This window comes from Aquarana catesbeiana, linkage group LG03, assembly GCF_042186555.1.
Source record: "Aquarana catesbeiana isolate 2022-GZ linkage group LG03, ASM4218655v1, whole genome shotgun sequence".
NCBI lineage: Eukaryota > Metazoa > Chordata > Amphibia > Anura > Ranidae > Aquarana > Aquarana catesbeiana.
This window is the reverse complement of record NC_133326.1, coordinates 74,748,244-74,771,984: the sequence shown is the minus strand read 5'-3', so window position 1 is coordinate 74,771,984 and position 23,741 is coordinate 74,748,244. Positions and strand designations below refer to the sequence as shown.

At 43.1% G+C, this 23,741-nt stretch overlaps 1 protein-coding gene across 11 annotated transcripts in view; it reads right to left on the bottom strand.

The window, feature by feature from the left end:
• CYP19A1 (cytochrome P450 family 19 subfamily A member 1) overlaps positions 1-23,741 on the bottom strand; it is a 105,954-nt gene that overhangs the window by 60,506 nt on the left and 21,707 nt on the right. For all 11 annotated transcript variants that reach the window (XM_073618693.1, XM_073618696.1, XM_073618694.1 and 8 more), the window contains one exon: positions 22,513-22,663. In XM_073618693.1, the coding sequence (XP_073474794.1) occupies positions 22,513-22,663 (151 nt within the window). The remainder of the gene's footprint in view (positions 1-22,512; positions 22,664-23,741) is intronic.

Here is a 23,741-nt window from a genome sequence, read left to right as displayed (position 1 = left end):
AGGGGCCCTGCTGGCCCGAGGCTATCTGGGGCCTACTGGTTCAGAGGTGATCCTGTGCTGTCTGTCCTGCGGGAAGAAGCCGAGCAATTGAAAGATCCAGGGGAGGACTCATCTTGGAGATGACCGAGTGAAAGGCTGGTATCTCAAGAGGAGCCTGGTGACTCAATTGGAGGATGCATCCTAACCAATCTACCTCACGGTACTGCCGGATGGCTTAAAGGAGTTATTGGTACTGTGTTGCTGTGTGCATTACCATTACTAAAACCTGTGGCAGAGGATCGTCCAACTAATACTAAATGCTGTGGAAGAGGATTGTTCAACAATTATTGTTCCTATCAATTCTGTGGCAGAGACTTTTGTCCGTGCATCATTCCGGCTGCTAGGTCAGTGAGAGAGGCTTATCCGGGTGAGCAAATCCGTTGACTGAAGGAGTACTTGTCTACGGGATCTAAAAGTTCCTTAGTGATCTGCACAAGGTATCTGAACTTTCCTTTAAACCCTCCATCCCTCTACTGCTCAAGTTGTTTAATAAAAAGCATTGGAAAAAGAACTAAATGACTTGTGCATATATAGGTGGGCGGGAGGCCCAGTATAGACTCTAAGTTTCTGGTATGGTGAACTGTGAGTGAGGGGTGACGGCAAAGACCAAAAATAATAACCAGCAGCTCCTTCGGGGGTCAGTGCTACATGTGGGGGTTTCTCGTCCGGGATATTTTCCGGTGCCCTAAGAAACTCTGAGAAGTTATTTCACTGAGAGTCTACATTAAAGAGGGCTCTCCACTGTATTACTTGTTTCTGGACAAAAAGGGGTTAAGTGCGGATCACTTTCTAAGTGCGTAGGCTACGGGCGGAGCCAAGTAGGCCCGGGAGCTAAGTGACTGAAAAGGAGCAGGGAGGAGGAGTTCCCGCCTGCTGCTGCGTGAGGCGCATGGGCGTGTCTGGCGCTAAAGAAAAGAGGCCGCGTGATCATACTGAGAAGATAGGAGTGCAGCCATGTCCTCTTTTTCGCTGATACATGGGGTCCAGGATGTTCCCTACAAGCACCGATGCGGGTGCCATGCTAACCGGAACCCTGCTGACAGATACCGGCATCCGCTTGGAGCCGCAGGGGCGGTTTGTGTTGTACACTACTGGAGACATTGAAGGGCTGGGTATGCTATGCCACAAGTGCGAGGGACTGGTCATACATCTCCGTCCATTTGTCCGATGTTTGCGATGTGGAGAATACCTGTTCACTGTGGAGCAACCTACAATATCACCCTGTGCCTACCAAGTGGACTGGACTACAGGGACCGCTACAGCAGAAACTACTGCCTTTGCTTCTGGGAGTCAACAAACCCTCATCCCATCTGCTACTAAAAGTGTTCCTGAGGGAGATGTCGCTGTTACTGTTCCCTCAGCAGACATTGCCCTTGCTACTACCTCTGCTACACCTGTCCCCGCTGCACCTGTCCAGAGGAAGGTGGGATATGTGAAAGCTTCCCACGGCCGCAGTCGAGGCCTACCCCAAAGACTACCTGAACCGGAGCCGGAGGAGAGCATGAACCCGGAAAAATCCACTACAGGAACGGGTGAGAGATCAGGGGGGAACATATCTCCAGTGATGATGATCTATTTGAGACAATGTCACAGGAATTGTTGTGGGCTCAGGGTAAGATGTTGCCTCTGCCTTTACTTTCTCAGACTGGATAGCCATGGATTCTGGGAAGACATCACCTAGTGTGGAGCCATACAGCACTACTAAAGAGACACTGTCCAAGGTTACTAGTTCATTTGAGTCTGAACAGATGCCCATCAGCTCTATGGTGCGCAAGTCTCCAAATTTGTGTATGCCTCCTGGTCTGGGGAAAAGCAGAGCTTTACCTAGATTGCAAAGAGTGCTCACCAAAAGAGCTGCCACAGAGTATGGTCTGGAGATTCCTTACGTTACCAAAGAAATTATGCAGGAAACCGATGCCAACCGAGAGCAGTGGTACAGTGAAGCTGTCTGGGACTATTTGTGTGTGCCAAAACCTTTCCGGAGAGCTGGCCATTCTGCTATTATGGATTAACGGTTCAGTGGGTGCCTACTGCATTGGGGTTATGGGTGGCACATCTATGCTGACAAGGTGATCATCTGCAGGCTTGGAAAGTATGATATTGTCTACTTCATTATCACTGTGGACAAACAGGGGAAAACACTTACTTTGCCGGATCCCTGGTTCTATTGGTGATTATCCAGAGGGACTGTTGTTTTTTTCCTCACTTTGCCAAGAAAAAAAAAAAAAAAAGGCTATGGGGTGCATAGTTAGTGTCAGGGTTGGTGAGAACTTTGTGGTCAAGAGCTTTCACTTACTTCAGCATTTTCACACCCAAAGACTCTTTGTCCTACTAAATTTCTGCCACTAGTTGGTGGGAGTCGCCCATAGAGAGAATTGGACTTTTAAGTCATAGTTTAGCTCGTTTGCACTTAAAGTAGGAAGGAAAGTTTCATTTCTGAGGAAGTGCAGCTTTGCTTCTTGATGTACAGAAATGCTGGTTCATATTTTGTTTGTGTGTCTTTGCGTTTTTTTCAGGAGAACCGGATCGTCTGTCAAGCTGTTGGAGAGCGGGTGGTTTAGACAGAGAGTGAGGGGTTGTAATGTATAATAATGTGATCTGATTGTGTGTTCATGTTTAAAATTTATAACTTTCTTATTTATTACCCTTCCTTTTCACATCCAAGTTTTGTGGTTCAGATACTGGCTCTCAGGATTGAGAGCCATTTTTTTTTTTTGTCAGACGCTGAGGACATCGTCTTTTGTAGTGGGGGGAGTATGTAGCACCCTGCTCCTGTTGACCAGGTGCTCGCATGTAAATTTAGCGGGTTATCTGTTCTGTAGATAGTTCAGATTTAATATTATGACTAAATTAGCCTCTATTCCAGCATTGGCTGTGTTGCATGCAGTTCCACATTGTCGTCTGTAGGTGTCGTTGTCACCACAAGCCAGTGATGGAAGGGCAACAGGCTAAGGTGTATTGAGTGTCCTTTTTCCCCAGAAACAGCCCAGTGGGAGTGGTTCACCGCTGTGCATTCTGGGAAAGGATACTTAAGGGGCAGACGCCATTTTTTCGCGCTCTCACCTACTGGCTCTCCTGGCCTAAGGTATGTGACAACTCCTTTTCTGTCTCGGGGCCCTGCTGGCCCGAGGCTATGTGACTGCAAGTAGGCCCAGAGGCTATCTGGGGCCTACTGGTTCAGAGGTGATCCTGTGCTGTCTGTCCTGCGGGAAGAAGCTGAGCAATTGAAAGATCCAGGGGAGGACTCATCTTGGAGAGGACCGAGCGAAAGGCTGGTATCTCAAGAGGAGCCTGGTGGCTCAATTGGACGGTGCATCCTAACCAATCTACCTCACATTACTGCTGGATGGCTTAAAGGAATTATTGGTACTGTGTTGCTGTGTTCATTACCATTACTAAATCCTGTGGCTGAGGATCGTCCAACTAATACTAAATCCTGTGGCAGAGGATTGTTCAACAATTATTGTTCCTATCAAGTCTGTGGCAGAGACTTTTGTCCGTGCATCATTCCAACTGCTAGGTCAGTGAGAGAGGCCTATCCGGGTGAGCAAATCCGTTGACTGAAGGAGTACTTGTCTACGGGATCTAAAAGTTCCTCAGTGATCTGCACAAAGTACCGTATTTATCGGCGTATAACACGCACTTTTTTCCCCTTAAAATCAGGGGAAAGTCGCAGGTGCGTGTTATACGCCGATCCCCTGCGATCCCGAGCTGTCACAATTTTAAAATCGCCGACCGCGATTTGAAAATGGCGCCGCCAGCGCCGAAATACACCGAGCCGGTCCTCGGCTCTTTCCGGCGGCTCTCGTTTACTTTCGGCTCCACTCGTAGTCCCGAACGGAGCTATCCGAACCTACTCGGCTAGGTTCGGATAGCTCCGCTCGGGACTACGAGTGGAGCCGAAAGTGAACGAGAGCCGCCGGAAAGAGCCGAGGACCGGCTCGGTGTATTTCGGCGCCGGCGGCGCCATTTTCAAATCGCGGTCGGCGATTTTAAAGTTCAGGACAGGGGATCGAAGGCTGCACTGGGAAAGGCTGCACTGGGAAAGGCTGCACTGGGGAAGGCTGCACTGACATGGCTGTACTGACAAGGCTGCACTGACATGGCTGTACTGACAAGGCTGCACTGAGAAGGCTGCACTGACATGGCTGCACTAACAAGGCTGCACTGGGGAAGGCTGCACTGACATGGCTGCACTGACATGGCTGTACTGACAAGGCTGCACTGAGAAGGCTGCACTGACATGGCTGCACTAACAAGGCTGCACTGGGGAAGGCTGCACTGACATGGCTGCACTGAGAAGGCTGCAATGATGGGCATTTAAATGTAAGTTTTTTTTCCTTCAACTTCCCTCCTAAAAGTTTTTTTTTCCTTAAAATTCCCTCCTAAATTGGGGTGCGTGTTATACGCCGGTGCATGTTATACGCCGATAAATACGGTATCTGAACTTTCCCTTAAACCCTCCATCCCTCTACTGCTCAAGTTGTTTAATAAAAAGCATTGGAAAAAGAACTAAATGACTTGTGCATATATAGGTGGGCGCGAGGCCCAGTATAGACTCTAAGTTTCTGGTATGGTGAACTGTGAGTGAGGGGTGACGGCAAAGACCCAAAATAATAACCAGCAGCTCCTTCGGGGGTCAGTGCTACATATATATATATATATATATATATATATATATATATAATTTTTTTTTTTCAATTAAATCTCTTAATTTGATATATCTTTGTCATGCTCTGCTTCACAAGAAGGAAACTCTTAATATTTTAAACAAAGAAAGGCTCAGGCATTTTGGCTAATGGATACTGCACCTATATTATGAATATACCTGCTGGTAGGCCCGAATAACATAATTTATACTTAATAGGGAAGACCACAGGGTTACCCTTGTTTGATCCTCCTGTATGCTTTTTTGCAATTCTATCTGATCAGTTCTAAAGGAATTTTTTAGCAGGCATTAAAGAAAAAAGGTGAAAAAAGAAATGGTCCAATGCAAATCAAGCAACCAATATAGGCATTAATCAGATATGGTTTATTTGCACATGTAATCCAATGCAATAGCATATATTTGTCTGCAGGGGGAGCTATTATATTGTATTTATTGAATCATCAGATCTATTCCGTTTTGTCCTGCCTTTGTGGTTAGCATTTTATTTCATTTTTACAAACACAGTTACAGCATAAGTTAAAACTTTCATATAATATTTAACATGCTAATATAATTGCTAAAGTATTTTCCAGTGTGTTTAAATCTTCAGATTTTATTTAAACAATCCCTGGCAACCTTGCCTAGAAGATCCTTGTTCAGGCACTTCCAAATACAGACATCCCAACCTGCAAAAACTCATTTCAAGGAGGTGGCAAACTAATTTCCAGGAGGTGGCGCCCGCAACTACCACCAACCCCCCGTGTCAAAATATTTTTTAAATCAACTTTTCAATATTTTTTCACCGTGCTTCTGGGGAAGGGGGTGGGGGTGGGTGTTATGTGGCAGTCATTTTTTTTATTTTTAATAAATGATTTTTTTTCAATTTAATTTGTTTTTAATGTTTTTTCACAATGCTTTTAGGGGGGAGAGGGTTGGGGCAGTGGACAGTGTTGGTAGGGCCGGGGAGAGTGGTGTCAGTAGTTTTTTATTTTATTTTTTTACACTTTTTCATTTCTTAGAATTTCTTTACAATAATTTTTTTTTAATATTTTTTGGGGGCGTTGGTGAGATGTCAGGAGTCTAAACAGACCCCTGACATCTCCCCGTTGAGACAGAGAAAAGGACTGAGGACACAGATTCCCCAGTCCCTTTCTCAGCACTGAAGATGAATGAAAAGGAGACAGAGGTTCCTGTTCATTCATAAACTGAGCAGAGTAAACACAGTTTATTCTGCTCAGTTATCACAGGAGCGATCTCGCTCATTGTGTCCAATTCCCTACAGTTCCCCCCGCAGCCGGTGGGAGAGGAGAGGAGGGGATCCGGCTGCGAGGGACATGGGGGGGGGGGCGGAGGAGGAGGACAGGAGCAGCAAAGGAGAACGCGGTGGCTGGGGGGAGAACAGGTGGGGGGAGAAGGACACGGAGGGGGGAGGAGCACAAGGGAAACAACTGTGAATGATCGGTGCGGCGGGAGGGACAGCTGTGAACACTGATCTACCTGTATAGCTTTTTAGCTGACAGCCGCGGGAGGGAGAGAAGGAGAAGTGGCTGTCAGCTAAAAATCTATACAAAGGAGATCAGTGTTCACAGCTGTTCCCCGCCGCACCGATCATTCCGGGAGATCAGGAGGCTCTTGCAGGCGTGCGGGAGCCGCTGCAGAAATGCGGGAGACTCCCGCACTTTGCTGGAGACTTGGGATGTCTGCAAATATGGGGTGACAATTGCTCTCCTGCATTGTAACTCTTTCACATACAATTATAGTGGAGACTAGAAGTGGCCATGCCTACATGTATTGTTCTAGTATATTCTGCCACTGTCACCATCAGAAAACACACCCTGAGCAACAATTTGTAGCCTTTATTATAGCAAAGTGTTTGTAGACAAGCAGAGCCGCTGATAGGGGGGGACCACCGGTACGCTTGTAGGGGGCCCGAGCACACAGGGGGGCCCACACAGGCAGGAGGATTAATGATGGGCGACAGCTGAAAGCTGGTCTATCCCCCTCTCCCTGCTGCCAGCTTTTATCTGCTGAGAAAGAGACAGTCGTCTCTCACTAATCCCCCTCCCAGCACTGGCTCTAATGTTAGCTCTGCTTCTAAGTTTGTTTTATCTCTGTAACTTTGTTTTCTGACACTTGTTGCTTACAAGTTAAAATCAGTATTTTTTGCTAGAAAATTACTTAGAACCCCCAAACATTATATATATAGATCTATAGATCTATATAGATCTATATCTATAGATATATAGATCTATATATCTATAGATATAGATCTATATAGATCTCTCTATCTATATAGATAGACAGAGACACTAGAGAATAAAATTGCAGTCTTTGCAATATTTTATGTCACACTGTATTTGTGCAACAATATTTCAAATGCAATTTTTTTTTTTGGAAGAAATACACTTTCATGAATTAAAAAAAAAATGTTTACATTTGCGGGCGTGACTTGTGTATTCGTTCGCTTCTTCGGAGGGATGGGGCACTTTAAAAGTTTTTGTTTCTTATTTATTTTATTTTGTTTTTTTTTTAATTTTTACGCTGTCCCTTTAAAAAAAAAATGTTTTATCACTTTTATTGCTGTCACAAGGATTGTAAACATCCCTTGTGACAGTAATAGGCAGTGACAGGTACTCTTTATGGAGAGATCTGGGGTCTATAAGACACACACGCTCGGTCACGCACACATATGTATATGTGTGTGTTTGTAAACACATGAAAGAACTCACTATGCCCACAGATGAGGCCGGTGCAACAATCGCTGGAGAAGAGTCAGGATGGGACAGAAGCCAAATGCATCTTGTTGCTATGGAAATGACGCAGCCAAACAGCAGGTGTGCTGTGCCATTTCCTCAAATTACTAGTTACATAGAATCCTATATTCCAGAAGTGACGCCCTGCCCGGTATCTACGTCACTTCCGGAAATGATGTAGATACTTGTCAGGGGACACGCCCAGGAGCCGTGAACAACGGTGAAAGCAAATTCAAGAATGGTCATGTGACAGGCGGACATTTTCAGTGAAATAAGGTACAAAGGGACATTTTTCTAAACATTTGAAGAATGCGGATCTATTAACAATAGTCATTATGTTAAATTGATGCTTTTTAGTGGGGATGCATTTCCTTCCACTTTACATATCCTCCCGTTAAGATTTAGATTTACTTTAAGCCAAAAATGCAAAAAAAAAAAGGTAAAGAAGCGCATTGTGAAATATTCGATCATAGCTGATCAGGTTTAACTTTACTGTTGTCACATTTGCACAATGCAGCTGCCCTTTACTCTACTCTACCTCATTAAATCAGCAGCATAGGGGTGTGCAGGGGTGTGTCTGTGCACACCTTAATCTCTATGTGTAGTGCAGATTTCCCCTACTGCCCGGGCTCCCTCCCCCCCCCCCAAGTGGGCCCCACGGGCCCGCAGTGCTGTTGGCTTCCCTCCTCTCCCCCTGGCTGCTGCAGGGGATGTTTCAGGATAGAGAGCGGGGGAAGAGGCTACTAAATATGTAATCTATCGGCCCCTTCCTTTTCTAAATGAAAACAGGGAACACCCTTGCTCACTTTGTCCATTCATAACTGAAGAATAGTAAATTGTGTTTACTATGCTTCTGTGCTTCAGTTTGTGAATGAACAGGAAGCCGCTCCGCACAAAGCACTTCCCATTCATTTACTGGCAGCTGAGGCTGCAAAGAAAGGCATGTGTGTTTGAGCTTTGGGGTGCACACCCTAATGCATGGGTGTATGTATGTGTATATATATGTATATGTATGTATATATATATATATATATATATATATATATATATATATATGCGGTGCAGCCTGTGCAGCCTTGGTGGCCCCTTCTGGGTTGCCTCTCCCTCCTCGGCTCCCTTGTAAATGGTCAGGTATGTACATGGGTGGCCGGTTTGGGTTTCCCTCCCACATGGGTTGGTCTGTTGCCGGGTCATGCTTCCAAGAGTAAAATGTGTGTTTTACTGTATCTTATGCAAACAAAAGTGTATTGTTATCCTATATTTTTTCTTTTTTTTACTTAGAACCTTCTAAATTTGGCACAGGCACATATCATTTCCCTGAGGAAGCCAATGTTTTGGCGAAACATGTAGGAACTGATAACCTGTATTACTGGCCTACAACACCTAGGCCTGACCTGCTCTACTACACACTACATGTATTGAATTAATTATATTTGTGCATTTATGTACAGTTTATGTGCTTGTTTTTTTTCTATATATGTAAACAGAATAAATATGTAATTGTCTTTTTAGTACTCTTTGTTGCTTTGCTTTTATTGGCACCGTTATAGTCCCTCTTCACCTCTCTCTACCATATGCATATATATGGTGTGGTTAGTGGCTTCATGGGTGCTTCACATCATCATGACACAATTGCTATTATTTGGAATAACGGGAAACTTGGTGTAAGTGTGCTCTTGCCATAAGGCATTGGTATGCACAACATACTTGTACATTCTGGCACACTTACCTTGTGAATGCTCTTTTTTCAGCTGTGCAACAACCATGGCCCTCCTTGTCACTGGTACGTTCATCTTCACCCTCTGGGTTTGGAGGTTTGGAGTCTTCATTCATCTTGATTGGCCAGGTTGTGATAACTTCTCCAGAGATGACAGGCCCAGGCCCCTATTGATGCTCCGTCTGCCACCCCCAACAGCTCCCGCTACTTCTTTTGAGTCCTGTGTTGCTCCTCTTCAGCCATTGGGCAGCCAATGATGATGTATCAACTGCCCATAAGCACAGGAGCAAAATCATCCTAAACACCCAACTCCCTTCTACCAGTCAGGAGACACAATTTACACTGCATCTCCCATGAGCTATGTCATGAGTACACAACAAAAATCCAAAATTGCTAGGAGCATGGGGAAAACAGTTTTTCTCATAAAAAAGGTTTTGCATCTCCTGCCCAAAAACGATATCTCCATGCAGGGTGGATTAGATTTAAATCAAGTCGATTTTAATCACTAGTAAAAAGGCTTGATTTAAATCATAATTTTTAAAGAGCAACTGTCATCTCTGTCCCACAGCGGCTCCTCCTTTGACCCGCTGTTGACTCACCGACAGTCCCATTCACTTTAATGGTGACACAACAAGGTGAGGGACGTGACGGCAGCGGGTGAGTGGATTCCCGCTAACTGGTGCTGCCATGATGGATCTTAAATGGCAGGTGCTCTTTAAATGTAAGGACTTATTCTTGCTGGTAGTTAGAATCTTTAATATTTGAAAACAAAATGAAGGTTTCCTATTTAGAATAATAAGCTGTCAGGTTAGTAAAACAGCGATATCAGAACCGATTCAATCGTACAGTTTGTAGTGTACATAGATTTGCAAAACAATGGGATAAAGAAATATTCCTGAACTTTGTTTTATCTCATGGTTACTGTGACACTGTGTGAATGCATCAATGCAGTGCATGTTATCTTAGCTTGCAGAACTTGGATTCATTGAATGAGTTTACCAAAAATGTAAATATTGCAGAATATACAGTCTTATACTACATAATTAAGCTCCATTTCATGCTGAATAAATTAAATTATTAATCTTAAATAGAAAATGATCTTTAGATCTTTACTCCTAAAGCGTTTTATTAAAATAAATTTGATAAAAATTTAAAAAAAATACGATTTAAATGAAAAAAAAAATTTGATTTAAATAAAAAAAATCTTTATTTATTTATTTTTTAAAAAAATCATTGATTTTATCCACCCTGTCTCCATGCAATATTTACTTTGGTTCTGCTTTAAGTCCCTATCTGAGTGATAGCCATGTGTCCCCAACAAGGCACCTTGTAGAGTACTGTGAAATGCTTTCTACGTTTCAACACCCAACACTAGAATGAAGATGCTGTTGTAAACTGCACCCAAGAGTAGAAGTAAAGTCCCAGTTTGACATCCCCAGGCATAGAGAGTGAAGTGGGAGCAGATGAGCAGATAGATTAACAATTGGGGGTACTGTACTGTCCACCAATGTTGGAAGGGGGTGCTAATTAACACTGCTACTGACAACCAGTGTGTGCGTGTGTGCGTTTGTGTGTGTGCTTAACAGCACTGTCACTGACCATTAACACAGGGGAAATGGGTTAATTAAAATTGCCACTAACCATCAATGTTTGTGTATGTGTTGGGGGAGGGGCTTTACAGCAATGCCAACGACAACCAATGCAAGTGAGAATGGGTTCATTATTACTGCCAATGACCACCTATGTGGGGTTTATTACTGTAGTCACTAACAACAATTTTGGGAGTTAAAGTGGTTGTAAACCCTTATGCTGTGTACACACAACCAGACTTTTCGACAGCAAAGGTCCGACGGAACGAATCCGCCGGACAATTTGATCGTGTGTGGGCTTCATCGGACCTTTGCTGTCGAAAAATCAGATGGACTTTGGAAATAGAACATGTTTCAAATCTTTCTGACGGACTCGAGTCCGGTGGAAAAATCCGTTCGTCTGTATGCTAGTCCGACGGACGAACGACGACGCTAGGGCAGCTTTTGGCTACTGGCTATGAACTTCCATATTTTAGTCTGGTCGTACGTCATCACATTCGAATCAGTCGGACTTTGGTGTGATTGTGTGTAGGCAAGTCTGTTGCATCGGAACTCCGTCGAAAGTCCATCAAAAAGTCCTTTGGGGTTCAGTCTGTCGAAAGTCCGCTCGTGTGTAGACGGCATTACAAATACCCAGTGAAGTGACTGGCTTCAGGTGGTACACAGAGATGAAACAAATCCTCCTACATCAATGGTACCTGTTTATCTACAGACATCTTCTCCCCTACCTACATCCATTTAAAGCAGAATGTACACAGGATCTCTCAGCTCTCAAAAGCAGGGGGCGGAGAGCTGATGTTACATCACTGAGAGCTGATTGGAGGCAAGAGACACCCCCCCCCCCCTTCACACAGGACACATGAACCGAGCTGAGGCTGTCAATCAGCTGGAGGTCCCTCCCCGTCACCGTTTTTCTCTTGGTGTCAGAAAAACTTGTCAGAAGTGACTCATAGTAGTCTTATAGCAGAGAAATGAGGCAGCGGACACAAGTGACACTCTGTTCTGCTCTGGACTGAGACAAGTACACACTACAGAGGGATATGCTTTGTTCATATATCATCTCTGACATTTACAACCACTTTAATATTGCGTCAACTGATATCAATGCTGCGAGTTAATGTGTGAATGTTTCTTGTCTTGAAACTACACTAACTCACGATAATAAACTGGCGGGGGGCACAGTTTGACATCTTCACTCCAGGCACTGTGTGGCCTTGTCCTGGCACTGTGTGAGTGATAACATATTTTGGAGTAAAGGGTAACATTGTTAGCCTGCCTAGGGTCCCATCACCATCACCCTAAACCCTCTGGCAGTAATTTAGTCTCCATTCCTCTTCTTCCCAACGCCAGCCTCCCTCTCTCCTGCGCCCTCTGGAACGCCCGCTCTGTCTGCAACAAACTCACTGCTGTTCATGACCTCTTTGTCACTAATTCCTTTAATCTACTTGTTCTCACCGAAACCTGGCTCCACGAATATGACACCCCTTCTCCTGCTTCCCTATCCCAGGGTGGCCTTCACTGGACTCACTCCCCTAGGCCTAATGGACGCAAGGGAGGTGGAGTGGGATTCCTCCTATCCCCCCAATGCACCTTCCAGGTTATTCACTCTCCTCCCTCTTTTTCTCTCTCATCATTTGAAGCCCACTGTATACGTCTATTCTCTCCTACTTCCCTAAGAATTGCTGTGATCTACCGGCCCCCTGGACCATTATCAACTTTCCTTGATGAGTTTTCTGCCTGGCTACCCTACTTCCTCTCTTCAGAAATTCCCACAATCTTTCTCGGTGATTTCAACATCCCTGCTAATACAAACACTCCTGCTACTTCTAAACTTCTTAGTCTAACCTCTTCATTTGACCTAAAACAATGAGTACAGGCTTCTACTCACTCTGATGGCAACACCCTTGACCTTGTATTCTCCTACCTATGCACTCCATGCAACTACTCAAACAATCCTTTTCCTCTCTCCGACCATCACCTTATTAGTTTCTTTCTCCTCTTGTCTTCCACCACCTTTCCCTCCAATCGCCTAACCATCACCCGTAGAAATTTTTGCAACTTCAACTCCTCTCTCCTCTATTCTGCTACTGACCACCTCTATGACAAAATCTCTCCCCTGTCCTGCCCCAACCAAGCCACGTCCATCTACAATAAATCCCTGTCCTCCACCCTGGACAAGCTCGCTCCCCTCACTACACAGAATCAGGCCTCGACCCCTACAACCCTGGCACACAGATGACACTAAAATTCTCAAAAAACGTAGTCGCGCTCTTGAGCGTCTGTGGCACAAGACTAAGTCTCTCAAAGACTCAACCAATACAAATCTGCCCACCAAAAATACTATTCTTTCCTCCACACTGCCAAGCAAACCTATTTTACAGCTCTTATTAACACCTTCTCATCCAGTCCCCGTAAACTCTTCTCTACCTTCAACTCTCTACTTTGTCCTCAACCGCCTCCACCCACTGACTCACGCACTGCCCAGGAGATCGCTAATCACTTCAAAAACAAGATTGATACAATCCGCGATGAAATCTCCACTCTACAGGTATCTCCCCCAGCTAAGACCCCATGTCAACAGGTACAACTGACACTCAAATCTGCTATTACAAACGAAGTTGCTAAACTTTCTATCGCCCACCTAACCACCTGTCCCCTGGACCCTATTCCCTCTCATACGCTACAATTGCCCTCTGACTCCATCCTACACTCTGTAACCCACATCTTCAGTCTCTCCCTCACCTCTGGCATCTTCCCCAATGCTCTAAAACATGCACTGGTCACCCCCATACTTAAAAAGCCGTCCTTGGACCCTACCAATCTTAACAAGCTATGCCCTATCTCCTTGCTCCCCTTTTCCACTAAACTCCTTGAACACGTGGTTTACAATCAACTTAGTGACCACCTCATTAAGAATAACCTTCTTGATCCCCTTCAATCAATTTCGCCCTCAACACTCCTACTAACTGCAAAAACCAACGGACACTATTCTGTACTCCTACTTCTGGATCTTTCAGCTGCCTTTGACATGGTTGACCAACCCCTCCTCCTCAAAAAACTTTACTCCCTCGGTCTCCGTGACTGTGCTCTTCAGTGGCTCTCATCCTACTTATCCCAACGCACCTTCAGTGTGACTTACAATTCTACTTCCTAAACTCCTCTTCCCTTCTCTGTAGGGGTCCCCCAAGTTTCTGTTCTTGGACCTCTTTTATTTTCAATCTACACCTCTTCCCTGGGTCAGCTGATCTCTCTCACGGCTTTCAATATAATTTCTACGCTGACGACACACAAATCTCTCCACCCCTCAACTCACTCCATCAGTCTCCTCACGCATCACTAACTTATTAACTGACATATCTGTATGGATGTCACACCACTTCCTCAAACTCAACTTGTCCAAAACCGAGCTTATAATATTTCCTCCCCCATGTGCCTCTTCCCCTGACTTGTCTGTCAAGAGCAATGGCACAACCATCCACCCGTCCCCACATGTCAGGGTACTAGGTGTTATCCTGGATTCAGAATTCTCCTTTCGGCCCCATATCCAATCACTTTCCAAAGCTTGCCATCTCAACCTCCGCAACATCTCTAAACTACGTCCCTTTCTAACCAATGAAACCACAAAGCTCCTGATTCACTCCCTGGTTATCTCTCGCCTCGACTACTGCAACTCCCTCCTCATTGGCTTACCTTTAAATAAACTATCCCCCCTTCAGTCCATCATGAATGCTGCTGCCAGACTCATCCAACTTCCAAACTGCTCAGTGTCTGCTACCCCTCTCTGCCAATCCCTCCATTGGCTGCCATTCGCCCAACGAATTAAATTCAAAATACTAACAATAAGTTATAAAGCCATCCACAACTCCCCCACCTACATCACTAGCCTAGTCTCAAAATACCAACCTAATCGCCCTCTCCGTTCCTCCCAGGACCTCCTGCTCTCTAGCTCCCTCATCACCTCCTCCCATATCCACCTCCAGGACTTCTTCCGAGCCTCGCCCATCCTCTGGAATTCCCTACCCCATTCTGTCAGACTGTCTCCAAATGTATCCACTTTTAGGCGATCCCTGAAAACTTTCCTCTTCAGAGAAGCCTATCCTGCCTCCATCTAACAACTGCACTATTTTCTCCATTAGCTCATCCCCCACAGCTATTACCCTTTTGTATAACTTAACCCTCCCTCCTAGACTGTAAGCTCTAACGAGCAGGGCCCTCTGATTCCCCCTGTATTGAATTGTATTTGTACTGTCCTCCCTAATGTTGTAAAGCGCTGTGTAAACTGTTGGCGCTATATAAATCCTGTATAATAATAATAATAATAATAATACTGGGAGGAGAGGGAATTTATGCTTAGGAGGTAAGCATGCAGGTTAATGCTTAGTGTTTTTGTGGGGAGATGTTCACACATATTGGGGGGGGGGCGCAGTTTTGCCCTGGGTTCTAGATGACCTTGTCCCAGCACTGCATATGGTTAGGTTCCTCTGCACTTAATTTGATTAGATTACTGGTTAATTTTCCACGTAGAGTATCTCCTTTGTTCACAGAGGCCCTGTCCTTTGCAGAGGCACTGCCAAGGTAATTATTAAGCTCATACTTCCACTTAGCAAAGGTTCTGGTATCTCATAATATCCCCAAATATCCTGTTTGGGAAGGGTTATTTGTCATAACCCCCCAGAAGAGGACTACAAAACAATATCTCGCTGACAAACACTCTACTTGTGACAGGCTCATTGCTCTACTGCCCATTTCATCCTTGCTGCAGGCCAACTTGCATGGCAGAGCCTCAGATTGCCCTGACAGCTTTCCTGTACTCAGTGGATGATGAGAGTTTCTATGACACTGCATACATAACAGGGTTTTCATGTTGCTGTGCGGTATCACACCTATCTTTTTTGTTCTTAATGTGAAGGAGGTCTGGCACAGCAGGGAAGAATCAGTAAATCCACAGCCTAACAAAATACAGCAACAGGGTTGTTCATCTTTGGAGGCTCCATAGTCCTCCACACATGTGATCTCTCCAGAGCCTATGTGGGACATTCTCGTAGGACATGAGCACCTTTTCTCAGCTACTGCCCAGGAGTAGGGATGAGCTGATCATGTCTGGGTTCAGTTGCTAGGAGGTTCGTCAAACTGTGCTGAATCTATTGAAGTCGATTTGTGCCAAATTTTTAAAATCAGTTCTGGCTGTTTCCATGTCTAATAGTCAAGGGATTGTCACAAAATGGCATGAAGGGATGGGCACTGCCCCTAGGGGGGCATGTGCTAAAACATTTTTTGTAAAAAATGCTTGGCAGGGAGTAGCAATTTTATTAAAGTGATTCCAAAACTTATTTTAAAAAAATAATAAACATGTTATACTCACCTGCTCTGTGCAATTGTTTTGCACAGAGAACTCCCGATCCTCCTCTTCTGGGTTCCCCCTCCAGTGCTCCTGCTCCTCCTCTTCTGTGAGTGACTACCATAGAAAGCCACTTCGTATGGGGACATATGCGGGCTTGATCCCGAGCCCTGCTGCCTCTGTCTACAGACACAAAGAACGGGCTCCGCCCCACGCCCCACTCCCTCATTAGAGAATTGGATTGACAGTAGCAGGAGCCAATGGTTCCCGTTGCTATCAATCTACCCTGTGAGGAGGGAGAGAGCGTAGAGGCAAAGCTTCAAACTTTATTTTAGTCTTTCGTTCTACTTAAAATTGCCACTAAATGACATTTCACTGGCAGCTTGGCTCTCTTTGTAAAAATACATGGGGATTTTGGGGGATCTTTGGTGGTCCCTATGACAAAAAAAAATAAGCCAGCAGAGAAATGTAAATAACTGGCAAATAATTTTTTTTTCCTTCTAAAATGTCACTTTTGCTGTGGTACATCCTACAGCAAGAATTACCAAATAAAAAAATGTGTGGGGTTCCCTCTAAAAATACATACCCCACCTTTTTCTTTGATGAGGGCTTGTTACAGTTTTTAACGGATACTCCACTCAAACAAGCAAGCAAATGAAATACTGAAATCTAAGTTGAGATTTCAGTTTTGGCTGGGCAGGAAAGGTGGAGAAAAGTGTGCCCACTTCCCCTCAAACCATATCAGGTCACATGCCCTCAACATGGGGAGAGTATCCCTGATCATCCACAAAACTGGAAATAAACATAACACATTCCATGAGTCCTTTATTAACCGTCATATAACAATCTGGGAGGGAAATGGTTATACTGGGATGATGCCTGGTCATTCTAAACAGCCACTTCATCGCTTCTGCAGGTGGTGGAATGGGGTTCCAACCCACCATCGCTGTCACCTTCCTTGGACTCTCCTGTCCAACCGGGGAGCCCAGTACTGCTGCAACAAGTGACATTCGGTTGCACTACAAAGAGAGAGAAGAACTGACATTGTTCCTCCCTCTCTGTGACACCAGGAAAAAGAATAGACAATGATTTTGTCACTTCCGGCCTGGAACGCAGCCATTCAGACCAATCTGTGTCTGATCAACTGCACTAGAGGCCAGTGGAGAGATTTGGGGTCTAGTAAACCCTAGATTTCTCTATTAAGAGGATCTGTCATGGCTCATGCTGTCACAATGGATGTTGTTCATCCCTTGTGGTAGCAATAAAGTTAAAAAAAGAGAAAAATTAAAGAGTGCAAATAATAGTTTTAAATAAAATAACTATTAAAAATAAGAAAGAAATATAAAGCGCCTCCCCTCCCCCCGTGCTTACACACAAATGTAAATACATACGTAAGGCCCGCACACATATGTAAACAGTGATTGCACCACACATGTGAGGTATCATCATGAACGTCAGAGCAAAAGCAATAATTTTAGCTCCAGATCTCCTGGTAATCTGTAAAGGCTTTTATGGAGATTTTTAGGTACTGTAGTTTGACGCCGTTCCACAGGCGTACTCAATTTTAAAACGTGACATCTTAGGTATCTATTTACTCAACATAACATCATCTTTTCTATTTTTCTAACAATTTAGTATTATATTGTGTTTGTGTGCAATAAAACTCATTAAAGTGTATTTTTTCAAAAAAATTGTGTTTGAAAAACTGCTGTGTAAATACTGTGTAACATTTTCATTCTCATGATTTTATTTTCTAGGGCTTTTGCTAAAAATATATATATATATATATAATATTTGGGGGTTCTAAGTAATTTTCTAGTGATATTTTTTTTTAGATTTTTAGATATACGTGAGAAGTGTCAGAATTGCTGCAATATTGAAGTGGTTCATTTAAAAAAATTCCCGCCAAAATCCCTAAATTCATTGTCATCCATGTTATCCAGTGATGCAGATCCTCATGATTGACACTGAATGACAGAAGAAAGGGGCAGGAATGGTGGCTTATATATTTGACCAAATAGGGCCATCACTGATATTTGATCAATGATGTCAGCCACCATCTCCGCTTCTTTGTTTACATTCACCGGTTAGCCAGGAATTCCATCTGACAGCTAAACGGGCTGGGTGGAAATGCCTCACTGGTTGCTTGGAGGCCACCGCCGCTGGCTTTCTAACAACCAGATTAAGCAGGGAGCTGCCATATTTAGCAGTGGAAGTAATACAAACTGCATCTGGAGTGTTACACTTTTTTTGTATATACATCTGTTTGAAGAGTTGGCTGTTATACTGAAGTCTTAATTGATGCTGCACTTATTTCTGGGCTTCACTTGGTGCACTTACCGTTATTATCCAGTTTCAGACTTTATTGATGCTGCACTATTTGATATTTGCAGGTTATTTATTTTAAGCAATTGTTTCTTTCAATATTTATTTTCTTGCTACATTATTGTTGGAGCGGTGGTTTTTGAATATTCTAATCAGCATTTATGCTGCACTATGGTTGGATTTTGTTGATTTTGACACATTTTCTAGATGACATTTGGCACCTGAGATGTGTGCTCTTGATTTTCGCTACACATAATTAATTGATTCTTTAATACTTTTTTGATTTGTTGCTACACATTTACAATTGATTATTTACTATTATGTTCCCCTGTTTCCACCATTATTGAGGAACTTTTATTGATTGGAAACATTTCTCTCTGACCAATTATCATATAGGGGCTTCACTTCAGCTTTATTTAGATTCATTTTTTGATGCAATGTTGGCTTTCTGTGACCTTTGGTTGCACAATACAGTGGAATATAAATTGTTTAGACATAATTTATACTTGGAGTTCCTATTTTTGGATCTTCCTGGTATGGTGAGAGTTTCACATATTTAGTTTTTAGTACTTCAACATCTAGTAAAGCGCCGCATATTTTATTACCTATAATTTCTTCAACTGGTGTGTGAACACTGTTATGTGTGGCAGCTACTATTTTTATCTCGTTTAGTCTGTGTATAATTATATCATTTTTATTAGTTACCTATTTTTTCTTTTTTTTGCTCTTTTCATTTGCCCTTTTTTTTGGTGTGCGCACAAGTATCTATTACTTTCCATTAAGTTCACCAATTTGCCGACTGCCAATAAATTTTGCCAGAATGGCAGAATTCTGACAGAATTCTAGTGTGCTCTGAATCTGAAGTTCTTCTCTGCCCAGGAACCCCCTTTTATGACTTCTGTAGCAAGTGTTGTCACCTCATCTCATAATATTTTAGGTATGCTTGGGCTTGTTGGGCTTTAACCCCTTCATACCTAAGGGTAAAACAAATGTTAATGTCTAAGCACAATTTTGAAACTTTGGCCAGACAAACGACAAACTGGCTTTTCATTTGGTGGTAAATGGTAATGGATTATCTCGTGATTTTTTTTTATTATTATCAAAGGAAACTGGCCCAAAATAGTATAAAAAATATATATTTTTTAAATTTAGTTGTCTATTTCTTGCTACTACTATAACCTTCAACCAAAAAACAGTCCAAAATAAATTGTCCTGCTTCTGATGATCGCAGTGATACCACATAAGTGTATGCTAGTTGTTTGTGTCTGTAGTACAGCCCAGAAACAATAGTGCGCGTTTTGCTTTTTTTAGATCATACATAAAACACACTAACACTAAAACTAACTGACACTGATACTAATTTAAAAAAAAAATCCTGCCCCAAAACAATACTGACCCTGACCTTGACCCAAACACTTAGCCTGGCACTGACCTAGATCAAAGCTTGATGTAGGTTTTTTTTTTTTTTTTTTACACACAGTTTTTTTTCTCTCTGCAGGGAGAGAGAGAGATACAATGTATCTCTCCTCCCTGCAGAGAGAAAACGCGGGGGTGAGCTTCACAGTGCCTGATCACTATGATAGCCAATCAGAAATCACAGTGATCAGGTGACCCAGAATTGGGAGTTCCGGGTCCTAATCGTTAGTACAGGGCCCGAGGCTCTCGGTGAGACTCTGGTCTCTGTGCTGGAAGTGCACAATGCAGTTTGCTCCCAGCACAAAAACAAATACACAAATATGGTATGTGGCACCAAGGAAAAAAATCCCAGTCCAGTGGGGCTGCATATTTGCATACACTCTTCACCAAGGAGTTAAGGGATTTTCATTACTGTATGACAGGCTTTCCCCATAGCTGTTGTGCTGATGTGTAAGTTCAAATTGCTAGGAGGTTAAATGCATTGATTATTTATGTTAATGTGTATACCATAAACTTTCAAGGACTTTTGCAGTTCGTGCCCCATAGTAAATATTCAGCCTCTCTCTGTCTTAGTGCCCATTAACACTAGGACAGAAAGTGATTAGAAATTTAATGTGGAACTAAAGCCAAATTTTTTTTTTTTTTTTTTGGGTAGTGTAGGGAAGGTTTATAACCCCTTTTAGTCCCATAGCCACAGCAGGTAGTAAGAGGAGATCCTTCAAAAGTGAAGGAAACCCCCAGTTTCCACTGGAAGACTTTTGCTCTATTCCTGTTCTGGTGACTTCTCATAACTTGTGATTTTCTTTTATTTTCATTTTTCTCTTGGCAATAAAGGTCACAGAACAAATAGAGAGAGTGAATCCCCCAAACGGGGACACAGACAGCAATAAAAACCTGACAGGTGTTCTAATCCCTCTCCACTCATCCAAAATTAAAAATAAATTCTCTAATTCTTTTAATGAGGACACCTTTTCTGGAGACAACTGTCTAAGCACATTTCCCCTCACTTCCTTTTGTGTCTGCAAGACTAAATGGGATAAATAATAACTTAACAGAAGTTTTAATAATTTTTTAAATCCTTAATTATTCTAAAATTTAAAAAGCCAGTCAGCGAGCCTAATGAAACTTTTAACCTGGTCAGTCAGTATATTGTGTATCTTTAAAAATCTGTTTGATGACTTACATTCGTGGTACAGATTACAATACTTGTTCTACGTATTTTGGGATTACCTGTTTGGTCCATTGAAACAAAAATCTAGTTAACTATTAATGCAACCATTCATCTATGACAGTGATAGCAAACCTTGGCACTCCAGATGTTTTGAAACTACATTTGCCAAGATGCTCAACTACACTGCAGAGTGCATGAGCATCATGGGAAATGTAGTTCCAAAACATCTGGGGTGCCAAGGTTCGTCATCACTGATCTATGATGTTATGTGAGAAGCAATAAAGAGCTATTCCAGACAACAAGTAAAAGCAGTTGGTGAGCTATTAATAATATCCAGAAAACACTGTACTAAAGGGCTATGTAGGAGGCATATGCTCCCCCCCCCCCGTTTTGGCCTTCCCCACTCATATTCCCTGCCGCTCTAGCATTCATCCTCTCCCCCATTCCCTACCCCTCTCTCCAATCCCTTCTCCTCCCTCTCCCATCCCACCCCCCTCCTATCCAGACCTCATTATCACCCTGAACCAACTAATATACCTAACCATGGCTGTCAGCAGGTCTGCCAACCATGGAAACCCCCTCAGACATATATAACTACCACCCTAAATAATTTACCACCCCCAAAGACTATTATCATCCACTACTATACAGAGATTCCCCTAACCAATCTCTCTTATTTCAAGAAACCAGCTCAATTCATAACACAGTCAACCCCCAACACGGATCCAACTTCTCTAAAAATAGGACCCTTTGGGCCTACGAGTCACAAAGTTGGTTAATACTCACCATATAACTTCTACTACTCCTTTGTATTTCCTTAAGCACATTATAGCGTTGCGTTACAACTTTTTGTCATTATATTTGGGTTAAAAGATAAACCACTGTTACAGTTATGATATGCTTGTATATCTTTAGGCCCATGTAAATTCTGGTATTCTATGCTCTTCCATCTCTGTATTCTCACTTTGAATATCCTTAATAAAATATTATGTAAACGAAAATGTACTAAAATCAGAAAGGTTACTCAATTTACCTTTACACCTCTATAATTCGCTGCATAGGATCCAGAGGGTACTTCACTGGAACACAAGAAGTGTGATTGCTGGAGCCTCCGTAGTAAAATCCCATAGCACATGCTTTATCAAGTACGCTGTATTATCCTTCACCAATCATATTCCATACAGGTTTTAATCTCAATAATGAGTCTGAGCAGATTCTGTGTACTGAATTTTTTACATCAGGTTTGCAGATGCGATGGATGACATGGAGGCTATAGTGGGTGTGTCTGGGAATAGATTTCATGCATTACAAGCAGGGGTTCTCAGACCTTCAGATTACTGACAAAAGGGAAGGTGGTGGATGGGTGGACTACAACAAAGCCTCTATCAAAAAGGTAAAGTAATAAACAGGGTGGCTGTGTTACCTGCACATCATTTTCAAGGCTTCATTTTAAATTCTGACTAACGCATATCTTTAACGGTGATTGCTTGTAAAATTATTGAGAGAATCCCCTTACCTGCTGATTATTAGTGTTTCCTCGCCATTAATCCAGACTCTTACAAATTCCCCATACATGCTATTGTAGTAATTTGAGGCACTTCCAATTCCTGTCCATAGGAATCTTCCATAGGTAATCAGAGGTCCCAACCCCAGACAATAGGAAGGACCTGGAAATATACAGACAATGTTTACATAAATCCTCATGACAACAATATCAACTGTAGATTTGTTTTCACCCATAATTTTTATCCTTTCAATGCCCTCACTTTAAACAAACAATTGCCCTCTTAAAATTGATCTGCGGTAGATCACTCTTTGGGGGTGATCTGCATTGAGGAGCTGTTATATCTGTTATGTCACCTCCTCGCTGCCTGTTTTAACCCCTAAAAACCTGTACCACAATTTTGCCCATTACACACAGTAGTAGGAGGATTACAGCTCAGCCTTATTCAGGTGAACAGGTCCTGGAGAGCGCAACAGGAGGGATCATTTTTGCTGCTTTGTGATGCATAACATTAAGGGGAAGTGGTTGGGGAGACGTAAAAGTGTGGCTCAACCACATCTGTTTAATTCTCCCACCCCAACCGTGACTATAAACAAGCCCTAATCCAGTCACAGACAGTGAAAGTCAACTATGCCCTTCATTTGCTCGATAACCACTCATAATTGTTACTAGTCAAATATTCCACCCCCTTCCCCCACAGCAATTCTGAAGCACCCCCCTGGAGATCAGATTAAAGTGATTTCAAGGGGGTACTGCAGGGACTTAAAGTGGTTGTAAACCTCAGTCATGAAATCTGAACTAAGAACATACAGTATATCTGTAGTGTTTACTTATCTCTCTCCAAAGCTCGAAGTGTCGTTTCTCTCTGATGCTTCATTCCTCTGTTAATAACATGTGCTACTTCTGAGAAGTTTTCCTGACATATGAGATACATTTGGGACGAGGAGGGAGCTCAGAACACAGCTCTGTATCCTTCCTTTGCCCCTGTGTGCTGTGGGAAGGGGGATGTGTGCCTTAGCTCCAATCAGCTCTCACATATTGTAACTGCAGCTCCCCCCCCACCCCATGATACTAACAGATGGAGAAGGATTTTAACATGATAAACAAGTAAAAGTTATGTAGGAGAATTTGTTTCATCTTTGTATCGCCTGAGTCTATTCACTTCACTGGGCATATGAGCCGGTTTACAACCACTTTAACCACTTCCGGACTGCCTACCGCATATATACTGTGGCAGGGTG